General features: G+C 37.3%; 2 protein-coding genes across 2 annotated transcripts in view; both read right to left on the reverse strand.

The window, feature by feature from the left end:
* Nucleotides 1–6,158, reverse strand: part of LanA (laminin subunit alpha) — a 68,195-nt gene extending 62,037 nt beyond the window's left edge. Inside the window, exon 1 of the mRNA XM_089727102.1 lies at nt 5,922–6,158. Coding sequence (XP_089583228.1) covers nt 5,922–6,122 — 201 coding nt within the window. The 5' untranslated portion in view covers nt 6,123–6,158. The remainder of the gene's footprint in view (nt 1–5,921) is intronic.
* Nucleotides 6,159–7,766: 1,608 nt separating this feature from the next.
* Tmc (Transmembrane channel-like) lies at nt 7,767–17,537 on the reverse strand. The gene is made up of 12 exons (XM_028177697.2): nt 17,366–17,537; nt 15,793–15,964; nt 15,141–15,285; nt 13,713–13,817; nt 12,927–13,115; nt 11,901–12,133; nt 11,394–11,585; nt 10,962–11,210; nt 9,527–10,880; nt 8,852–9,448; nt 8,569–8,782; nt 7,767–8,504 (listed from the first exon to the last, which is right to left on the reverse strand). The coding sequence occupies exons 1-12, from the start codon at nt 17,445–17,447 to the stop codon at nt 7,807–7,809; spliced, it is 4,230 nt and encodes a 1,409-aa protein (XP_028033498.2). The 5' UTR covers nt 17,448–17,537; the 3' UTR covers nt 7,767–7,806.
* Nucleotides 17,538–20,261: the final 2,724 nt, after the last annotated feature.

Consider the following 20,261-nt stretch of genomic DNA (forward strand, 5'->3'; position numbering starts at 1 on the left):
AAATCTGAACCTATTTGTTAAATTTCTGTAGATCCTGGGCCTTTCTTCAATTTCCTGTTTTCCATCCATGTTACATCGTGCTAGTTTATTTTTGTTTGGGATGATAGGATTCTCGTGCGGAGTTAGAATCTTTGTTACTTGTTTGGTATTTATGGTCTGGATATACTAATTATTATTATTGTCTGGTATATGTTTTCGTCGCACTAGATAAACTCAAACTTAAGGCAGTTGAATTCGTAAACTTTAAAATATTAAATTCGTTAGCTTTTGGTTTTGGAACACTAGCTAACGTCCTGCTGAGTTCAATCCACACACCTTTTATCGATAATATCCGAACTATAGGTCATAAGTCAGTGAGATTCAAATTTAGCTTGTGCTAACGGTTACTGACGTGTTTATTATTTTATTCATTGTAAATTTACCTTGGCCGATTGGCTATTCGACCACGGTGGGGTGTTTTCGAAGTGCAGAGTTATAGACCAGTTTATCGAGGAACAAGCTTACTATGTAGGAGGTAATAATATCATGGTTTAACTGCTTATGCCATAAGTCTTGTTAAAGTTAACGTTTAAACCTGGTTTAAACTATACGAACTTTTAGGAGTGTTTTTATGGAAGCCTTTGTCCGAGTCGGCTTAGAAACAAAGGGACGTTTAGATGGGATGCGCGAACGCATGTGGCCGCCACATGTCCACAAAAACTAAAATCGTTTATTGCCGATATTCCTAGAAACGGTGTGCTTAGAACACAAAAATGGTTAATTAGTAAAGATGTTAAATTATGAGGGAGAAAAATTGTTACGGTGGAAACATCTTCAAAAATTTCGAGATGGATAATTTATTTGGCAATAATTCGTCTTGTTATCAATATACGGGGGCCCAATTACACTGTACAATGTAAGTATCTTTCCACTTTTTCCGCGAAAGCACCTATCAGTGTTAGATCCTAAAGAGAAATTTGATCTACCACGCTTTAAGCTCAGGAGACCGCTGTGCTGGCGTCGCCAAATCTAATAACACTTGTAGGTCCTGCTCATGAATACTGTTATCGTGGTTGCTTCAAGCTACATTCCCAACCCAGACGATGGGGCAACGCACAGCCGTCATAGTTAAACATGCCATTTCAGATCGTCTCGATCCACTGTGGGTGATTTTAAGAATTCGAAGTGAAACTTAATTCACACCCACAGTCTCTCAGTTTCTCGCCGGATCTTATCGGTCGGCCGCGATACCAATCCAGTGATAGATTACAAGACATACAGGTTGTGTTTTCATGCATAGCTTCTCATGAGTAAGCTGTTATTTGTTTTCTTACCTAAATACCAGTAGTAAATAGCCTTGGGGTCTATTCTAGTTTCTCCCTAACTGGTAGAGAGAAGCGAGCTCACGGGGCTCAGTCTGAGATACGTTGCTAACATCTACCCTAGCAAGATAAGTGTTTCGCAGAATCTACCACCGGATCAGAATCGCGACACACTGTAGGCATATAGGAATTTGTGAAGAGTATGTTGGTGCGTCGTTGAGTAAAGGTCAGAGCTGCTTTGCTATAAAATATTAATTTCATCATTTTGAAATGGAGCATTTATTGCCTGCAGATATTGAACCCCACTTGCGAACTTTATAAATAGCTTTCAGTACAAATTGTCGAAACTAAACTAAGATATGTTTGATCGTATTGTTAATCAGTGAACCTAATGCACTATCAGTATTTGTTAGCCACTTAATTTCGACTAATTGTTTGTTTGTTCGATCCTACTGACAAATGTGGATTTAATCTACAGAAAAAAGTGTCGAATTTTAATGTTAAATACTTTTTGATGCAATTCATTCATGACGCGATAATAAGGTCAAAGGGCATTTGTTCCAGTTCGCTACAGACTTTATCAGTTATTAACGACGACCGTTACGGACAACTACCGACAGTGTTTAATGAGTTTAATGTTCTTGTGAAATACAAGGTTTCGCACGGGGCTTCGATCGCGTTAACTAAGAAATATCTTTTTTTTTCTTTTTTTTATTGCTTAGATGGGTGGACGAGCTCACAACCCACCTGGTGTTAAGTGGTCACTGGAGCACATAGACATCCACAATGTAAATGCGCCAACCTTAGAGTATACATAAACCATGTATACTCTAAGGCGCCAACCAACTTGAGATATAAGTTTTAAGGTCTCAAGTATAGTTACAACGGCTGCCCCACCCTTCAAACCGAAACGCATTACTGCTTCACGGCAGAAAATAGGCGGGGTGGTGGTAGTTACCTGTGCGGACTCACAAGAGGTCCTACCACCAGTAAAAAATCGCTCGTTTATAATACTTTTTTCTATATGTAAGGTACCTGCGTCCTTCGTTGTTTATTATAATATATTTTGTTTGTCTATTTGACATTATTGTCTAGCACATTTTAACTTTGTCCAAACAGGATCATAGTTGAAACCATTTTTAATTGTGGTAGATGGTTTTTTTTTTGAAACGTGATGTCATTTGTGAAATCATTGTGTGAATATATGAATGTATGAATGGAATTGTTTTTTTTTTTTCATTACAACCGTTTCTTTATTTGGTTTACACCGTTATCTTTCCTAAAGTTATGTTTAATCGTAATGCGACTTTGAATTAATGTTTCATTCACATCTAAACTGACGGTAATGCATCCTAAAAGTATATTTTGTTATCACAGAGCTGGTGATTCCAGATAGGTAGTAATAGAATCATATCATTGAGCTTGGATTCACTACGATTATGAGTTTAGTGCATATCGCGATTTTTTTCTTTTTTGAAATTAACATAATCAATTTTAAATTAAATAAGTTTATAGATTTTTGTGAGGTCAAAATAAATAACGACAATGTCGCTCAGATATATGGTTATCTCTGCGAGTAACGATTTAGCTAAAAAAAAGAAATACGCTTTTAAATTGTTTGATTTTCGGGTTCAGAGATGACGCGGAACGTGCCTACATCAGTGGCTGGCCCAGATAGCTGATAACATTATCTCGCGTCCTGTTGGCTCACCATCCCGCCGATAACGGGTTCGATGCCTCTGAAGCAATTTACGATTTGTAATTATTTTTAATGATAATACGAATTTTGTGAACTTTTCTTGCTTGTTTGCAGTCTCGCTGTCAGGCATTAGGTATGTCTCACTCCTCGCGTCGTCTCCTTACTGCTGAGGGTCGTGACCATCATATTTCGACAGGACTTTACTTCTAGTACTGTCCCTCCAGCGCCTCCGATCATTGGCCGCATGAAGGACTTCGTGGAATGGGATCTTTAGTGTGGTGCGGATTTGATCAAACCACCTTGTTGGACTGCGCCCGCGGGGTCTCTACCTCGATCTTCCCTATCACGAATAGGCAGAGGCAAGTTTACACTCTCTAGAACTCAATTCATATAAAATACGACAGTCTCATATAAGTATTCTCGAACCTGCGATTTTGGGCGTGAGAACGGATACATTAGTAAATCTTGATGTTTATTTTCTTCCACAATTTTACTCAGTCTTTTAATGCAAAAATTTTGAGCAATTAATCGATTTTGTTTCGAACTAATATTACGATTATATGTTTAGTAGGTATCAGCGTTTTAGTAATTTTTTTGTTTTATATCAAAGTAGTTTTTTTTTTTGACTTCTACTATCGTATCTCACGTATAGATATATTTTTTGTGATGTAATCAAACTCACGGGGGACAGAAAGCCTTCGATAAAATTCCGTGAGAAATATCGTTCTGCTATGACGATCATGTACTACATTTAAGTATTAAGCTCATGGTTCATCAGTGAACTGCGTTCTCATAAACGGCTTCAGGTTAGAATTAGGAAAGTGCCACTATGTTTTATGTTTATCTAAACTTGCGTAGCAAAACAGTTAGTTGATCTTTTTAAGATCATCGCCGATAATATAATCTTTTAATCCTTTTTTTCCAAATATGCTAGATACAGTCATATTTATACTTAATACATATATAGATCTATAGTGATTTTTACGTATGTTCCGTTATAACTACTGAATGCATCCGATTGACTTAAAACTTGGTGTCCACGTAGAAAACTTACTTGTACTTAATGGATAGGCTAATATTTATGAGAGTGTTGGACTCCCTACACCAGTTGCGGGGGCGTTAATGATGAGAATCTTTGTGGAGGTGAGTAATAATAATGTTAATTTTAAATGCCCAGCGAAGCGGATGGGTACAGCTATTAGTTTATATTTTGATTTTTGTCATGAATGAAATTGGTATTACGTGGTTACCGAGCCCACTGAGTTTTTCGCTGGATCTTCTCAGTGGATTACTATTCTGATCGGGTGGTAGGTGTGAAGCCTGCTCTTGCTAGAGTTAGTGTTAGTTAGCAAATTCTCTCAGGTTGAGTCCGTTAGCTCATCTATCCGTCTGCGCGTATCTGGAATAGCCCCTTAGGCTTCCAGCGGATAGGTAGGGAAAAAAATTGTAGTTGCCGAGTTCCGTGGACTTAACAACACCAACTATATAGACACGAGGCTCTGGTCTTAATTGTATTCTATAATGGATGTGGAATTCTTTAAATTGCAACAACGGACTGCTTCACGGCGAGGTTCGGCGAGCATTACGAGGGGTTGTGGTACCTACCAGTTCAGACTCACAGTACGCTACCGACACATTTGTATGTACATGTGACATCACAATAGTTTTACGGCTTACTCGTCGAACTCGGCAAAGAGTTCGACGTGCAACCTAACCTAAGCATCAGCCCTCTGAGTTTCTCGCCGGGATCTTCTTAGCGGGTCGCGATCCGGTAGTAGATTCATTCGCGAAGCAGCTGCCCTTCAGTTGTTAGGTCTCCTTTGGAGGCGCTCGGACAGCTGTTAGCAAATCGCACAACTCCTGGCTGAGCCTCTGCTAGCCCACCTATCCTGGTGAAACTGGAGAGGCATTCGTGCCACCAGTAATCCCTCACTCATAAAAAAAAAGTTTACGGATGGCTTAGCAATTACTATTCACTACTATATAATAGCATTCAATAAAATGATTATTATAAACGTAAAATGAATTAAGGATTAGCATTTAATTCAATGTCCTAAAAATGTATGTATGTGTTGATAGTGTTTTTACAAAATTTATGATTTCGCAAAATAAAATATCTTAAAATAGACACAAGATATTTAATAAAAATTTAACTAGCATTAAATTTTAAAATTCTTCGTAATGTAATAAGACACTCGCATACCATTGCACGCGACAATTGCTTACATTAAATTGTTAGAATTTATTAATACGCATGTACCTACTAAAGGCCAATGTCCGAAGGGTCAACAATTTAAATTCATTTCATATTCAATTTAAATTCAATTATTCAATATTTTTGATTGAAATAATATTACAAATTGTTAAATTATAATACATAAATACACTACGACCATGCCAAGGAGCATCGGGCTGTAAGTGGTTATCGCATCTCGGGTACGGCAGAAAAGCTGGATCCCTTCCAACCATATAGATCAATACGAATAAAGACGCATATTAATGATCCAGCTAATAGAAACTAAAAAGGTTAAGAACAGGTATAAAGTCGAAAACAAGCTTTATCCTCGTCGGGGAACGAACTTTTGACATTTCGTTTGTGCTAAACAAGAGAAAGCCAGCCTACATGTCTCCATCGATTTATGTTTTTTATACATTAATAATACAGATTTAAATTAACAACATAATATATATAATAAGTATTATTAAAAGGTGGAAAAACGATAATTACTTGAAATGAAATAGCGATAAAATAAAATATTTAGTTGCATACTTTAAAAGTAAATATAATTTAAAGGAGTCTTTAACATTGAATTCTTCCAAATAATTCAAGCGAATAGCATTTGTCTTTGATCTGTGTTAACAAAATCTACTCATCCATTCATCCGCACACACAAACAAGGAGACAAAAACGTAAACATTACCTGTCCCTGTATCACGCGCTCGTCGTGATCTGCAATAACGCCGACCAACTTGCAGTACCACTCGGGTCCCTCGTCTCCGCATGTCGCCGTGGCCACAATCTTCTTCCCCTGAGCCAAATTAAAGTACGGCGGGGTCAGGATCTCGGATCGAGTCACGTGGAGGAAGAATAATAGAAACAGGAGCGCGGCAACAGACGCCATGTTGCCCGCGTGGCGTCCTCGCGCCGAATGCGCGGGCGCTCGGCTATCCATGTAACCAAAGTTCGCTCGTAGCTTGACGCGCAAAGGGTGGATCTTTATCAACCAGGGCGAGTTCAGTCGTTTCATTTTAAGTTCGCGCTGAGTCCGATTGAAATATTACGACCGTAATAGAAATTGTTGAGGTAAAAAGTTTATTATTAAGAAACAAATTGTTTTTTGATTCTCGATAATAATTAGATTATCTATGGTCTATCTGAAATTTTGTCTTTGACATGTTTACATGTTTGTTTTCTTTTGTTAATATAAATATTTTAATCAAATAATATTCAATTATTAACTTTTTTCCGGAACAAAATGAAACTTATATTATTTGTACTTATACAAATTAGTTATAACGTTCAGATTTCTCATTTATCTTTACTGTCGCGGCTGAAGAACCCTCATCATTATTCTGCAACCAGTGAAGTTCTTTCTCAGGATTACGAAGACGAAGAATTTCGGAAGAACTCGGCTTACGATCAAATTTTAACCAGTATTTCTCCTGAATGGTCTAATACCGAAGCAGAAAAACCACAAACAAAATTCTTCGAGCATTACAATTTAAATCAATTTTGGGATCAATCGCCACGTAAAATTTTGTTGCCTTCAGATTTTCAAAGCAGATATAGAAATTATACGTACTCGAATGGTATTGAGAGTCGTTTGACGAAAGAAATATTATTATTTCGACCGACGCAAGGGATACATTCGTCATTCGTTTCGGAAGTTAGAATAAATTACGATAATAATAGTGAAATATTAGTATATCGACCGACTATAGCGTCAAGCGAATCAGTATCTGCATATTTTTTAAATAAAAAAAAAACATTGCGATCATATTTTCCGACACGCAGTCACAAAATACATGAAATCTTCGAAAATCCTGATTACGGACACAAAACAGGACTAGAAACGGTAAACGATTTTTATCATTTCAAACAAAGAAACTTTAAAATAGCTCATACGGACTATGAATTATCAAAAGCAACCACGCTGCCAGAAGCGGACATGAATTTTTTGAAAATAACGATACCAGAATCTATTAACAGAAATACCGAAATAAGTCGTGCAAAATTCGAGGCACGCGCGTTACCCGTTGCCGCTTTTCTTAGAAGAGCAAATAGTACTGCCAGATGTTATACTTGCGGTATGAACAACACTGGACTAAGTAACGAAACGTGCTTCGACATCTTTGAAAGAGGCGACGAGAGCGAAAAGTATTTAATGAGAAAATATAGAACCAAATGTAATGGTAGCACGTTTATTGGGGGATGTTTCAAGAGATATTTGGATGTTGGACACGATTATAATGAACGAGGATGTCGAACTATGCCCCCCATGATGGGGAAAAGTTATGCCTCAAAGAGGCTTATGAGTTTAGAATATGTACTGCACACACAAACTGATGGGTGTGTGGGGAGTCCCCATGCCGTTTTGACGCCATTCAGTCGTGCGATATCGTTATTCGTCAGATATTACGTTTGCGTTTGCTCTACTAGATATTGTAATAAGGCAACTAAGAACTCTTCTTATTTTTCTCTCTATATATCGATGTATATTTTACTATATTTATTCATAAAATAAAAGAGCATTTGTGATTAAATAAAGTATAATATTTGTAACTTAGTTAACGTAAGTTCTACATTCACAGCGAGTACTGAAATTTATGTCCTTCTTCTTGTTTTTTCTCTTTTGGGATCTTAATTTCTTGTATACTATCAACGCTACTCTGCCTTCTGAGTGACTTCAAGTCGGTGTTGTTTTTATTCGGTTTTTTGTCCTTTTCTTTTTCCTCAATTTTTTCTATTTTAGATAGTGTTTCTTCATCACTTTCAGTGGTACTTATGGTTATGACTGGTATTACAGATCCAATGGAATCAGATTGTTTTGACTTCGTACTCGATTCTGATGTTTGTTTCTTACAAATCCTCATATCCTCGCGTTGTGCAACAATTTGCTTAGGATAGGGTTCTGGAGCTTTACCATCCTCAGGTTTTTCAATATCTCCGTACTGAGGATCTTTCATTTGCTTTTCGAATACGGCTTTCTTTTCTGTTTTATTATCATTTTTTACTTTCAACGATTTCCCGTTAACAGTTGTTTTGTTTTCTTCACTATCATTTTGCTTAGCTAGTACAATATTTTCTTTTGCTTTGTCATAGTGTGCAACTATGGTTATATCTTTTGCTTTCAATACTTCTTTGGGTAATGTTTCATGAAAGTCTGTATCTGTTTCGTCATCGGCATTGTTAAGAGATGGCGACATATTATCTACTTCAAATACTGCTTCTACGTCAACTTTTTTATCTAAAGCCATTCCAACGATTTTCGCAAAGATTCCACCTGAAACTTACATTTTATTAGAAAATATAAAAAAAAAAAATATAAAAAAAATATATATTTATACCTTTCTTTTTCTTCGAAGGTAGAATAATCTCATCGCCAGTTGATGCTTTACGATCGTCGGAATCGATGGATTTGCTAAATGGCAATGACGGTAGAGCCTTCTTCCATCGAGCAAAAGGAGTATTATCCATTGCTGATGACCCAGCGCGTCTTCTTGTATCGGCCAGTTGGAACATTTTTCTTCGCTCCTCGGTTCGTTCACGGCGAAGTTGAATCTGTGAATTTTTAAACTTAATAAAAGCCGTTAAAAACTTACAAATTTATGTGAATAGATATGAACTTGCCTTTAAATCGTTATTGGCTTCCCTCAAAGAGTTAGTTAGCGATATCAAGTAATAAATTATAAGAATTAAGAGAACCAATAAAGGTATGACGATTGCTGGAGATGCTATATATTGTAATGCAAAGTTTAATGTAGTTGGTAGCTTTTTTTTTATTTTTTTGGTTAGGATTTCGGAAATCCTATCATATTCAGAGAAAGGCCCACAATGCCAAGACGGTTTCACCCAAACAATAGCGTAGCCGACTGGTAGAACACAAAGAAACAACATGGTTAACAGTAAGGCCAAATAGAAATTGTTGCTCTTTGAAACTCTGAATACGACTTCGTGGGGCACATTGCAGGTCATAACAGCCCACGAACGTAAGTACATCATGATCATCAATTTTACTACGTTCAGAACCACAAGACCGGGTGAAAAGAACATTCCCATCCAAACCATTCCTTGATTATTTATTAAATGTAAAATATTCTCGGCGATCTTAAAGTCCCCATACTCCGGAAACTTTTTCTCCAAATCCCAGCACCAGCAGCGATTCATATATCGCACAAACAGTGCCCGAAAGAAGTCCATAAATAAAGCACTCAAAAGTACAAATACCTGAAATAGTAAAATAAAAGCTTGAACTTTTTTTCTTTTTGATATAAAAATTAAAGTCCAATTTGTAAAATTACTCACTAAATCCATCATAGTTAATTTAACGAGTTCTTGTCCGAACATGGTTTCCCAACACAGTTTCAATAATTTCTTTTTTGTGTCCTTTGTCAAGTTATAAACCTTTCTATTGTTTTGATCGGTATACACCATGTCTACGATGGTCATATTAATCTGATTGTCTCGCAAATAGTTTAGCGTACTATATTGGCATTTGGTTACGTAACAAATTCTCTCTACTATCGTAAAGTTAGATATATAGGTGACTTGAGTAACGTTAAGACCTCCACAATTGACTGTGCAGTTGAAAACCATATCAATGTTAGGATATACATAGACGTTTTCTACATCCTTATATGTTGTTGTTTCGCTTATTTCTGTAGGTGTGAATGGTTCAGTTGATATGTATATATTAGTTGTAAAATCGTCAATTAATTTCTTTACTTGAGTAGTAGTATCAACCTCCACGCTCTCTGTGATGATGCCCGACATATCTTTACTACTAAAATCTAATGTACTTGATGTTACATCATCAAAGCTTGTTGTTGTGTCGGTAATTCCATCGGGTGTGCTTGGTGTTAGTTCTGAATCGGTACTCGGGTCATATGTCACGTCACTTGTAATAGATGTCGATGTAGTTGTTTCGAAATCTATAGTTTTAATTTCTTTTGTAATTTCCGTTTCTAAGCTTTCTGTTGACGAGAGAAACGATTCAGTACTCACGGTATCTGTTATTGTTTTCATGTTCTCAACTGAAGATGATTCCGAGTTTGCTTCCTCATATTCATTGTAATCGATATCTGAAGTTTGATTTGGCTTATTGACTACAACCGGTGGTATCATTAGTATTATTTTATGTAAATTTTGTAGTTGTTTTCTATGTAATAATATACTCTCGAGTACCGTTGTTTCGGATCCATTCTGCATGTCGGTTGAAATGGAATATTCGTTTTCTGTAGCAGAACTCGAAAATTGTGATTCTGTCGAATATTCAGCATCTGCTTCGTCTATGGCAGTTTCATCTTTAATGCTTTCGTTTTCATTTGCATATATATTTTTTAATATTATTGCACGCTCTTGTCTAGTAGCTTTGGTTTTACTTTTGTATATGTGCAACGGCGAATCTGTGTCATTCATTATACTAAATTGAAACGTTATCTCCATATTACATGAGCCACATATAATTCTTTCTTCAAAGCATTCGCTAGGCATATTGGTGGCTAATACTTCAGTCATATTCAGTAGTATTTCGGGAAAAGCTGTCGCATTCATGTCCAACTTCGGCTGTAAGGAGTCTAGATCTTTGCTCATGCCATCGATTTTGTTGAACAAGGCAAAAATCAAAGAATACAAATTCAGCAAATTAAGCAGCATTATTCTGGAAAGGAAAATTAATAATTTAAAATATTGTTAACTAGGTGTGCAATCATGATAAGTGACAATGACGATAAGTTTTAACCTTGCCAATTGTAACCTGAGCTGCTTCCTCGGGTGGTAATGCTCCAAGAAACCAAGTAGCTCGAAGAAAACCGGAAACGTAATCGAGATACCAGTGACGACTATCGTGGTCTTATTCTCGCACCACCAGCTGCGAACTTTCTGGTTGTTATCAGAGCCCGTCACAACATAGACTACCGCGTATGCAGACACAGCAAGTAGGATGATCACACACAGATTGACGAAGACACGAAGAGATATAATGCGCCAGCTACAACCGAATTCAGGCACGAGTTATTTAATATAAATAAATATTTTCATTTTTCTTTGAAAGTCAGTTATAGTGTCAGTGATAGTGCTCAAATATAAATACAGTTATGCTCACGAAAGAGACTGATCTAGAGTTCGTAAAAGCAAGTTAAAAACTAGTTGTTACTCAGCTTATGTTTCTTACTTTCGCAAGTCTTTCTTCTTCTCAGCTTCTTCAAGTAACGCTTCTTTGAAACCGAGTATGATCGATGCTATGCGATTGTGTGCTGTCTCTGTGTTGCCTATCATGAAATCCCATCCAGTGAATAGCTTCCACGAGAATATGCATTCGTCTTCTTTCTCTGATAATTTAGACATTCGAGAATTTTCTGCCATTCTAAAAAACATGCAATAATGTTTTTTTTAAATATTATATATGGGTAGGTGAGAAAATAGTTGGAGATCTATTGCAGTTGTTTCGTTTATATACACTGCCCGCTACTCCCTTCAAAGGTTATATGGATTTGCGACCTACTTTTTATTTATTAAATCATCATTTAACTATATTACGAAATTGAATTTTTGTCTTAGTCCCGTTTTTTTTTTCAGGAATTTTAGTTTCAATGCTTTTTTTTTGGAACCATTCAAATTATCGTGTCGCATGATTTAGAATTATTGAAACTTGTACAACAACGGTTGATTTCGAACTCACTTTCTAAGAATAGCGACGAAGCTATAAATGTAAACAACGAGGCCGGTCAGGAAATAGGCGAGCGGCATCCTGTACTGTGGTCGTTCCAGGTTGCTGTAATAGCCGTAGAATATTGGAGAGTATTTCAGTACACCTTCGAACTCCCAAAGGGTCAACAGCTTCGTAGAATTGCGTATTTCGTCCTCCATTATTATCTTCCTTTCGCCGTCTTGCAGAGGATCGGCTGTTAGATACTAGAAGAATATGGCGATTTGTAACTCCTTACTATTTACTGGTGGTAGGACCTCTTATTAGCCCGCACGGGTAGGTACCACAGCCCCACCTATTTCTACCGTGAAGCAGCAATGCGTTTCGGTTTGAAGGGTGGAGTAGCCGTTGTAACTATGCTGATACCTTAGAACTATATTTCAAGGTGGGTGGCGCATTTAGGTACGTTGTAGATGTTTATGGACTCCAGTAACCACTTAACACCAGGTGGGCTGTGAGCTCGTCCACACATCTAAGCATCAACAAAAAAACTGGTGTGTAATGCTGTTATTGGGCTATATGTAAAATTTACTATAAATTATAGATATAGATTATAGTGCTCATTAGATTCTGGTAAAAATTTACTTTTTTTACGATAAAACCAGTACCGCTGCGATAACTTTGCATGAAGTACATGGTCATAAACATAAAGTACCGATCTTATAATATCAAATGTTGGATTAGGGTTCGCGCTATTAATTTTAACAAATTGATCATGCCACGGCGTCGCGTCGTGTGTTCGGCCTCCCGATCCTTTAGGACGCCGCGTAGTTGGCATTAAATGTGTTAAACGTTTGCTTGCATTCAAAACCAGATAAAATTGCAATTCCATATGTCCGTCTGTGTCTTTACAATTCTTGATAGATATATTTCGTAGTGTATTGCTTTATTTTCTGACATATTGATTCAGCTACCGGATTTATGTAATAAATTTAAGCACCGTACTAAGCAAACAGATATTTTGATTCGCGACATAAACAAGGAGATAACGGAACCTACCTCTGGGACTATAACAAAGACGAGCAGAATGAATCCGATGACAAGGTTAACCCAAAACAACCAGCGGAGGAACGTGAAGTATGATGCGACCACCGAACCAAAATGCGATTCGATTTCTTTGATCCGTAATTCCCAGGGAATTAGTAGATTCGAAGTATTTGCGGCTTCACGTTTCACTTGTTGCCATTTCTAAAAGTAAACAAACGCAAGAACGGTCTTGTTCTAATAAAGTTATCTCCACTATTATAGTGGAAGAGGCTACAATGTTCTTAGTGCGAGTTTTTTTTTTGTTCTCGATAACGTAAAAGTTAACTCACATTTGCATGTAGTTGGAACCCCTAGCAGTAACGAATGCAACAATTCCAACGGCATACAAATTTAGTCTTTATATTAAAAGGTATTTTTTTGTTATCGATAGACGAACTCGCACTCAGGTGACCTTGCGTTAAGTGGTAACCATATATCATAATATCAACAATCTAAATGCTGCCAATCACCTTGAGACCTGAGTTCTAAGTCTTAGTTTTTACAGTAGAGCGACTGCTTCACCCTTCAAGCTGCAACGCATTAATGATTCACGAATTTATTCAGAAGTAGGCAGGGTGGTATACCACCTATGCATGCAGGCTCATATGATGACCTACTAACATTTGTTTTAAAATTGCTTTAAAGTCACTCCCAAAGTTCCTAAAAATAATTTTGTGGACTTAAATCTACCCAAAATTTTGTATTCCTAATATCACTGTAATTTCTTTAATATCAATTTTTCAAATTTCTATAACTCACCGCAGCCATAAGTATATTGAACCTGGCGTAAATATCCTTTGTACACTTGGACTGCGCCAAACGCTCCTGAAGTTGGCCTTCGTGTCGTTTGATGTACGTTTTAGCCTAAAATGAGGGCACGACTTCAAATGATTAATATTAAAACAAACGAAGAAAGTCAGCTTGAACTAGTAAAATTTCCAGATTTGTTCCAATCTAAGTTTCAGAGTATGTACAAACGAGGCCGGCAGCGCAAAAGTGGCCTAAGCTTACCATAGTTGCGGGCGCGGAAGGCCCATTCTCGGCGGTCCGTGCTCGAGTCGTGGTCGAGGCGATTGGCCAACCCCACGTGGGGGCTACGGACCGTCGAGGCGGTTTACCCGGCCTTTGATGACTGGGTGAATCGTGGCGAGGGCCGTCTCACCTTTCGTCTGGTGCAGGTGCTGACCGGGCACGGATGCTTCGGGAAGTACCTGCGCCGGATAGGGGCCGAGCCGACGACGAGGTGTCACCATTGTGGACACGACCTGGACACGGCGGAGCATACGCTCGCTGTCTGCCCCGCTTGGGAGGTGCAGCGCCGTGTCCTGGTCGCAAAGATAGGACTTGACTTGTCGCTGCCTGGCGTCGTGGCGTCGATGCTTGGCAGCGATGAGTCATGGAAGGCTATGCTCGACTTCTGCGAGTGCACCATCTCGCAGAAGGAGGCGGCGGGGCGAGTGAGGGAAAGCTCTCCTCACTACGCAGAAACGCGCCGCCGCCGAGCAGGGGGTCGGGACCGGGGTCGTATCCGTGACCTGGCCCCCTAAGAGCTAGGGGTCCCACCCGTTTTGTGCGGGGAGAGACCCAGACGTGGGGTGGCGTGCTTTGCACGCCCACCCGCAATAGGAAGCCGGGTGATGGTAGACCGCGTTCCCCCGACCGCTCTGGGGGAAGGTGTAACGCGGCGCCATCAAAGCGGGCTCTCGGCCCGCTGAACGAGGGAACCGGTGGTCGTGTCGCTGGCGGCCACCGGTCCGGCGTCCGTGGGACGGTGGGATGGATGTAATGTGCTCTGCGTCAACCCTGTCCCGCCGTTTCAATAGCCCCGACTGGGCACCGGCCCGGTCCGAGGTAGGGCGCCGGTTGTGAGCGGCAGGAGTTTTTAGTGAGGTTCAACTCCCACATACCCCACCTGCCGCGCGGGTGGGGATCCGGCGATTTTCTCCTGTGGAAAAAAAAAGCTTACCGTAGTTAGTATGTAGGCAATCAGGTTTGAATGAATTTGAGTTGGCAAAAAAAGAATACGCGGAAAAATAATGTTTACAAAACTAGCTGTTATCTATGGGTGAAACTATGGATAGGCCGGTTTTGCATCCAAATTTATTATATTTTAAATAAATTCCATTATACGTCATACTTTTGCGCTGATTGGCCTTAAATAGCGGAGGCCAGTAAACTAAGGGATACCTGGTGTACAATCTTAAGTTTTCGTCTCATGCCCAATGGTTGTTGCTTCACCGAGCCTAACACTTCTTTATGCAGATGAATGTTCTCGAAGATCTGCTCCTGGGTTACGATCGTTTGCTGCACTTCTTCCATAGAAATAGCCGTGCTGGGATAGAAAAAATATTTTTACTATTATAATATACCGATAGAGTGAGTTTATGCCTAGAAGCAAGTAGTGAAGATATAGTTGTTGGATGTGAAAACTTATTTGTGGTAACGATTCATCCGGAAGATTCGCATTAGCAACTATTGCTTTAAGAGCACCAGAGTATATTTTTTCAAGTTATGTTAGTTGTAGAAATTGAAAATTGTTTATAAAAATATCAGCTTTGTTTTTCCACGTCCTTTTTACTTCAAACCGAAACGCATTACTGCTTCACGGCAGAAATAGTCGGGGTAGTGGTACCTACCCGTGCGGACTCACAAGAGGTCCTACCACCAGTAAAGGATGTTTACGTTGTGGATGTCTATGGGCTTCAGTAACCACTTAACAACAGGTGGGCTGTGAGCTCGTCCACCCATCTAAGGAATAAAAAAAAAGAAGAAAAAAACTGTAAAATTCCATTATGAGGGTCTTAAATTGTTGTGCGAGACGCAATCAGAATTCCCTTACTCCCCAGAGCTGGTGGTGAAAACAGAAGACCGTCGCCGCGGCCTGCTCTCGTCGTTCATGAATGGTGACGATGGTCTCCTGGTGCGACCCTTACGTGACCTCCTCACGCTGGCGCGGCGCTGCCGTAGTACTGCGCTCAGGCTCGCGGAATAAGTCTCATCATCAGAGCCGTCTGTGAGAGACAGTTTAGACGTTATGTTGCTTGATAAACACACAGACGATAAAGGCCTTGTTCAATTATGTGAAATTTACACTATAGAATTTGTTAAATTGTTACACAAAATCACTTTCAAAGTAATAATAATAATAAATAATAATAATAGTAACGGCTATACATTCTAGAAATATATCTATAAATTCTCCATCACAGATTTCATAAATCAAAAAGCCTGAGCAGACGCGAATTCTTCAATAAATAATAAATTCAAGTCTGGCTTAGAGCACAATTGCGACAAATACTGACAGTTTGTCAAAGAATTTTAGTCGGTCGAGTTTTTAAGTGAAAAATAAGGCCTCCAGGAACAAAACGGAAACACATTCAAATATAAATGTGATGTGATTTAAAGAAGGCACTATAAAATATTTATTAAATGTGAATGTATTGTGAAAAGTTTAAAAAACAATAGTAATAACAGTGCAAATGAAATTGGCCAAATTGCATTGCATTTTCATTTTTCTTTGTTTGATATATTTTTCTTCAGTATATGAGTTTTTGTGTATTCTGAACTGATGTTTTCAATGTAAGTATTTCATTACATGGGTTAGTGCAGTAATATATGATCATAATAGTATTTTTCTTCGTGAAAGTCTACTTTAAGCAATGCCACGGGAATGAATTTACATTTGCTACGTTAAAAAAAACCATAATGCATTAAAATATCCGTCTCATTCTTCTGAATGAAAGATTTACTTTAAAGCATAGAATTGTACTTAAAACAAAATAATGAAAGCTCGAAAATGAACTTGAAAATTTAATAAAAAAATTAATAAAATAATAGAGGCAAAAATCTTCAATAAGTGTACTTTGTTAAACACAGATAAATACGCGGGAAATTGAGGGTTAGGGTTAAGTACGAAAGGAATCGACATTAACTGTCTCAAAAATACCGTTTTTTTTTTAAATCAAGCTATCGTGCTATATGAACAGCTTGTAATATTTTCAAAGATGTAGGTAATATGCAGCGTTTCTTTGATCGAGCCGCGGTAATAAACAAGTCCGACGGCAGCTTATCCCTTTCCTTCGAACATCGCTAATTATATTCCCAGTCTATAATTTTTAACAATTACGATGCTCTCATAATAAACCGCATTATAGTTTATGAGACAGTAAAAGCCATACTTAAAACGAAATGGGAGGATGAAATTAAAAAAAAACAGTAACCATTTTATAGTCTTCAATGTAGTGCTAATATTTATTTTCTTTATTTAAACCATCAAAACAACTGCTTAAACATCAAGGCTCATATAGCAAAGAGTCAGGTTAACAAGACTTTTCGAAACAATCTATACTAAATAAGGACTAAAAAATATAAGGCAGGATTTGAAACATCATTTGATAACTCATTATACTCACCTCCACCTGTTGGCGAAAACCTAACCTCAGTGATGGGTGTCTCTGAGGGCAGATGGAATAGGTTAACTCCCGAGGATGTCATGTTACCAGGGTCCGCCCACGTCACCGATAACCGGTCTATTGAAGGCTGCGGCGAGGTCGGAGGATGATCAGACGAAACCTGAAAAGTAATCCGTAGAATGTAAACAGTTATTACAACTTACATAACTAAATATAGTTAAGTATTGCGTTTTTTACCTGATAATTGTTCTATACATGTAATCTATTCTATCTAGTTCATTCTATAAAATAAAATATGTATTAAAAAATATTATTATCATTATGTATTTATTTATTTAAACCATTGTTGGATTTTTCTGGACAAAAATTTATAAAGTGTAGTAATTACTGAGAAATATTGTCAAGATCCTTGGTATCTACTCACAGAAAAATGATTAGAAGCATAAAATTAAGTAGACGATCTGTATGAGTCGTTATTAAATAAATTAATAAAAACAGAGTAAAGACATCAATAACCTGTATCAGATTCTTCAGATCATTCAGATCAGATCAGATAGTTTCTATCAGATTGAAATAAATTCTTATTTAATTTATTACATTACCGGGCCTTGTTTTAATAATTTAAAATTTAAAATTAATCGTCTAGCTTGGGTGTTTGAGTCTTTAAAGTGACATTTCTGAAGCACATGGGTTTTTTCTATATTTTTCTAGCAGGTCTAATTAATAATAATGATGACACAAGACACCCCGCGGCGAATAATACACTAATGTTTTTGTTTGTTCAATTTAACTTTCATTACTTAAAGAAATTTTCAAAGGACCGTAATTATTTCCATTTATTTTTGATGTCAGATTTTAATTACCACTGTACGTTTTTATATTGCGTGTTTCCATTTCCTAAATAAGCACCAAAACTAGCAATTTATGTGATTACGAATGCTACGAATTAACACTTTAATCGGATTGGATGGATTCCTTGAATGGAAAATTAGCAATTGGAGCCAAGGGAATTTTTTGATACGATACCTCCGTGAAAATTAAAAAAAATTCAGGACTGCATAACAATTCGAATATTAAGAATTTCTTTTTCGGAGAAACCAATTTTTTTATTATTATTTGAAACTATCAACTAATATTCTAAGATTTTTTTTCTATGTAAAAAAATATATATTTTCGTGAGCACTGACCGATCCTGTCCGTCCTGTGATCGGGGGAACAGCAATCAGACTGTGCTATGGCTTATCAAGTATCGACTGAAGTCAAACAAGGCTCGCCGCACACCACACAATAAATTAAGCGATTTACGACACCGATCAGGTGCTTTGCGAACTGAACTTAATACAAACTGATTTTTGTCACGCATTGCATCCCGTCATCAAAAGAAAAAAATAATCTATTACAACTGTCACATTTGAATTAAGAATTCCTAATTATCATTGTACTTTTACAAGATAATTGTTTAATGACATTTCGAACTAAATAGCCTAGTTATAAATATGTTTCATATTCCGGGCTACGATAAAAAATATGTTTTTATAGCGGTTATTATGAGGTGAGCCTTAGGATCGTAAATTAATATACAGGGCGGCTTGTTATTGGGAGGTGCGGTAAGAAATAACTTCAACTTTCGTACAGACGCGGTCGAAATTGATTGAAATGGACAGTTTTATTTTTAAAAACATAATTTGATTTTAAGGCACAGATAAAAAAGTTAATTTTTCAGAGCAGGTTTTATACATTTCTATTATACTGATTTTTAATCTGTGGCCAGTATGTTAGTTTGAAAAAAGTTTTAATTTTCATTTTGACTTATTTTTTTATTGGTCCCAGTCCAGGGTCGCATATCAAATCAACTGGATGTGTTGACGCAGTACGAAGGATACATATTTTTTTCTTTTAAAATAATGTATTCATATTTACTTTATCATGGCCAGTTTAGGTATAACGTTTTCAATTTTTTTAAAGTCTCAGAATCTGGCTATCTTTTTATGATTTTCTTATCAAAATTGATTTATTCAAATTGTTTATCTAAATATTAATTTAATTTTATGATTTTAGAAAACTAAAATTCATACCATGTACACTATTAATATTTAAGAACGCAAACTTTTTTTTTTAAAGTTCTTCCTTACGAAAATGGGATGATAAGTGAGATGACAAAGACCACAAAATTGCCGTTAATTTCGTGATCTCGAATAAAGGCAGCACAGCCTTTAGCCGGCATATCTATCTTACTTGAAATAATAGATACATAGTATTTACATTACATAGTACAGTATTTAACACGTTGCTAAAAAAAATATCCAATATAAAAAAAAAAAAAAACGAAACGTGTCTCTGAAATTTTTTTTAGAGACAGTCAAATTAGCTGTCCGCGTGCGCTTCTGTAATTCATATTACCTAATGATATAATAGACTTATTCACGCGAAACGTTCATCTTTGTCCTGACTCGTGCCAATAAAAGCTATTTCGTGTAATTCTTTGATTATTTTCATTAAATGCGTAATATTTTGTTATGTTGCTGTGATTCGAATGGGAAATTTTAAATATTGTTGCAGACAATGCTACTCTTAGTCACTAGCGCTAATTAATGTTTGTAGAAAATTTTAAATTTAATGGGATTGGTATGGACTGGTTAGCATCTTATTTAAGCTGAGCTCCAGGAGCTCATCACCTACTTACTTATCAAGGCGAAGCCAGAATAACCCCTAAATGCTAATGTCATGTGGTTAAGATTTTTTTTATTTTTTATTGCTTTTATGGTTGGACGAGCTCACAGCCCACCTGGTGTTAAATGATTACCGGAGCCCATAGACATCTACTACCTAAATGGCGTCATCAACCTTGAGATATGAGTTCTAAGGTCTCAGTATAGTTACAACGGCTACCCCACCC

This window comes from Bombyx mandarina, chromosome 01 (genome assembly GCF_030267445.1).
Source record: "Bombyx mandarina strain Sakado chromosome 01, ASM3026744v2".
NCBI classification, from domain to species: domain Eukaryota; kingdom Metazoa; phylum Arthropoda; class Insecta; order Lepidoptera; family Bombycidae; genus Bombyx; species Bombyx mandarina.

Bases quoted from the DNA above. Each gene is read 5' to 3' on its own strand.
- Tmc (XM_028177697.2), bottom strand. From the start codon at position 17,447: ATGACATCCTCGGGAGTTAACCTATTCCATCTGCCCTCAGAGACACCC. The intron at 13,818-15,140 runs GTATCCCTTAGT...CCCTCATTTTAG, and splicing joins AACTTAAGATTGTACACCAG to GCTAAAACGTACATCAAACG. The intron at 11,211-11,393 runs GTAAGAAACATA...ATTCGGTTGTAG, and splicing joins AAGAAGAAAGACTTGCGAAA to CTGGCGCATTATATCTCTTC.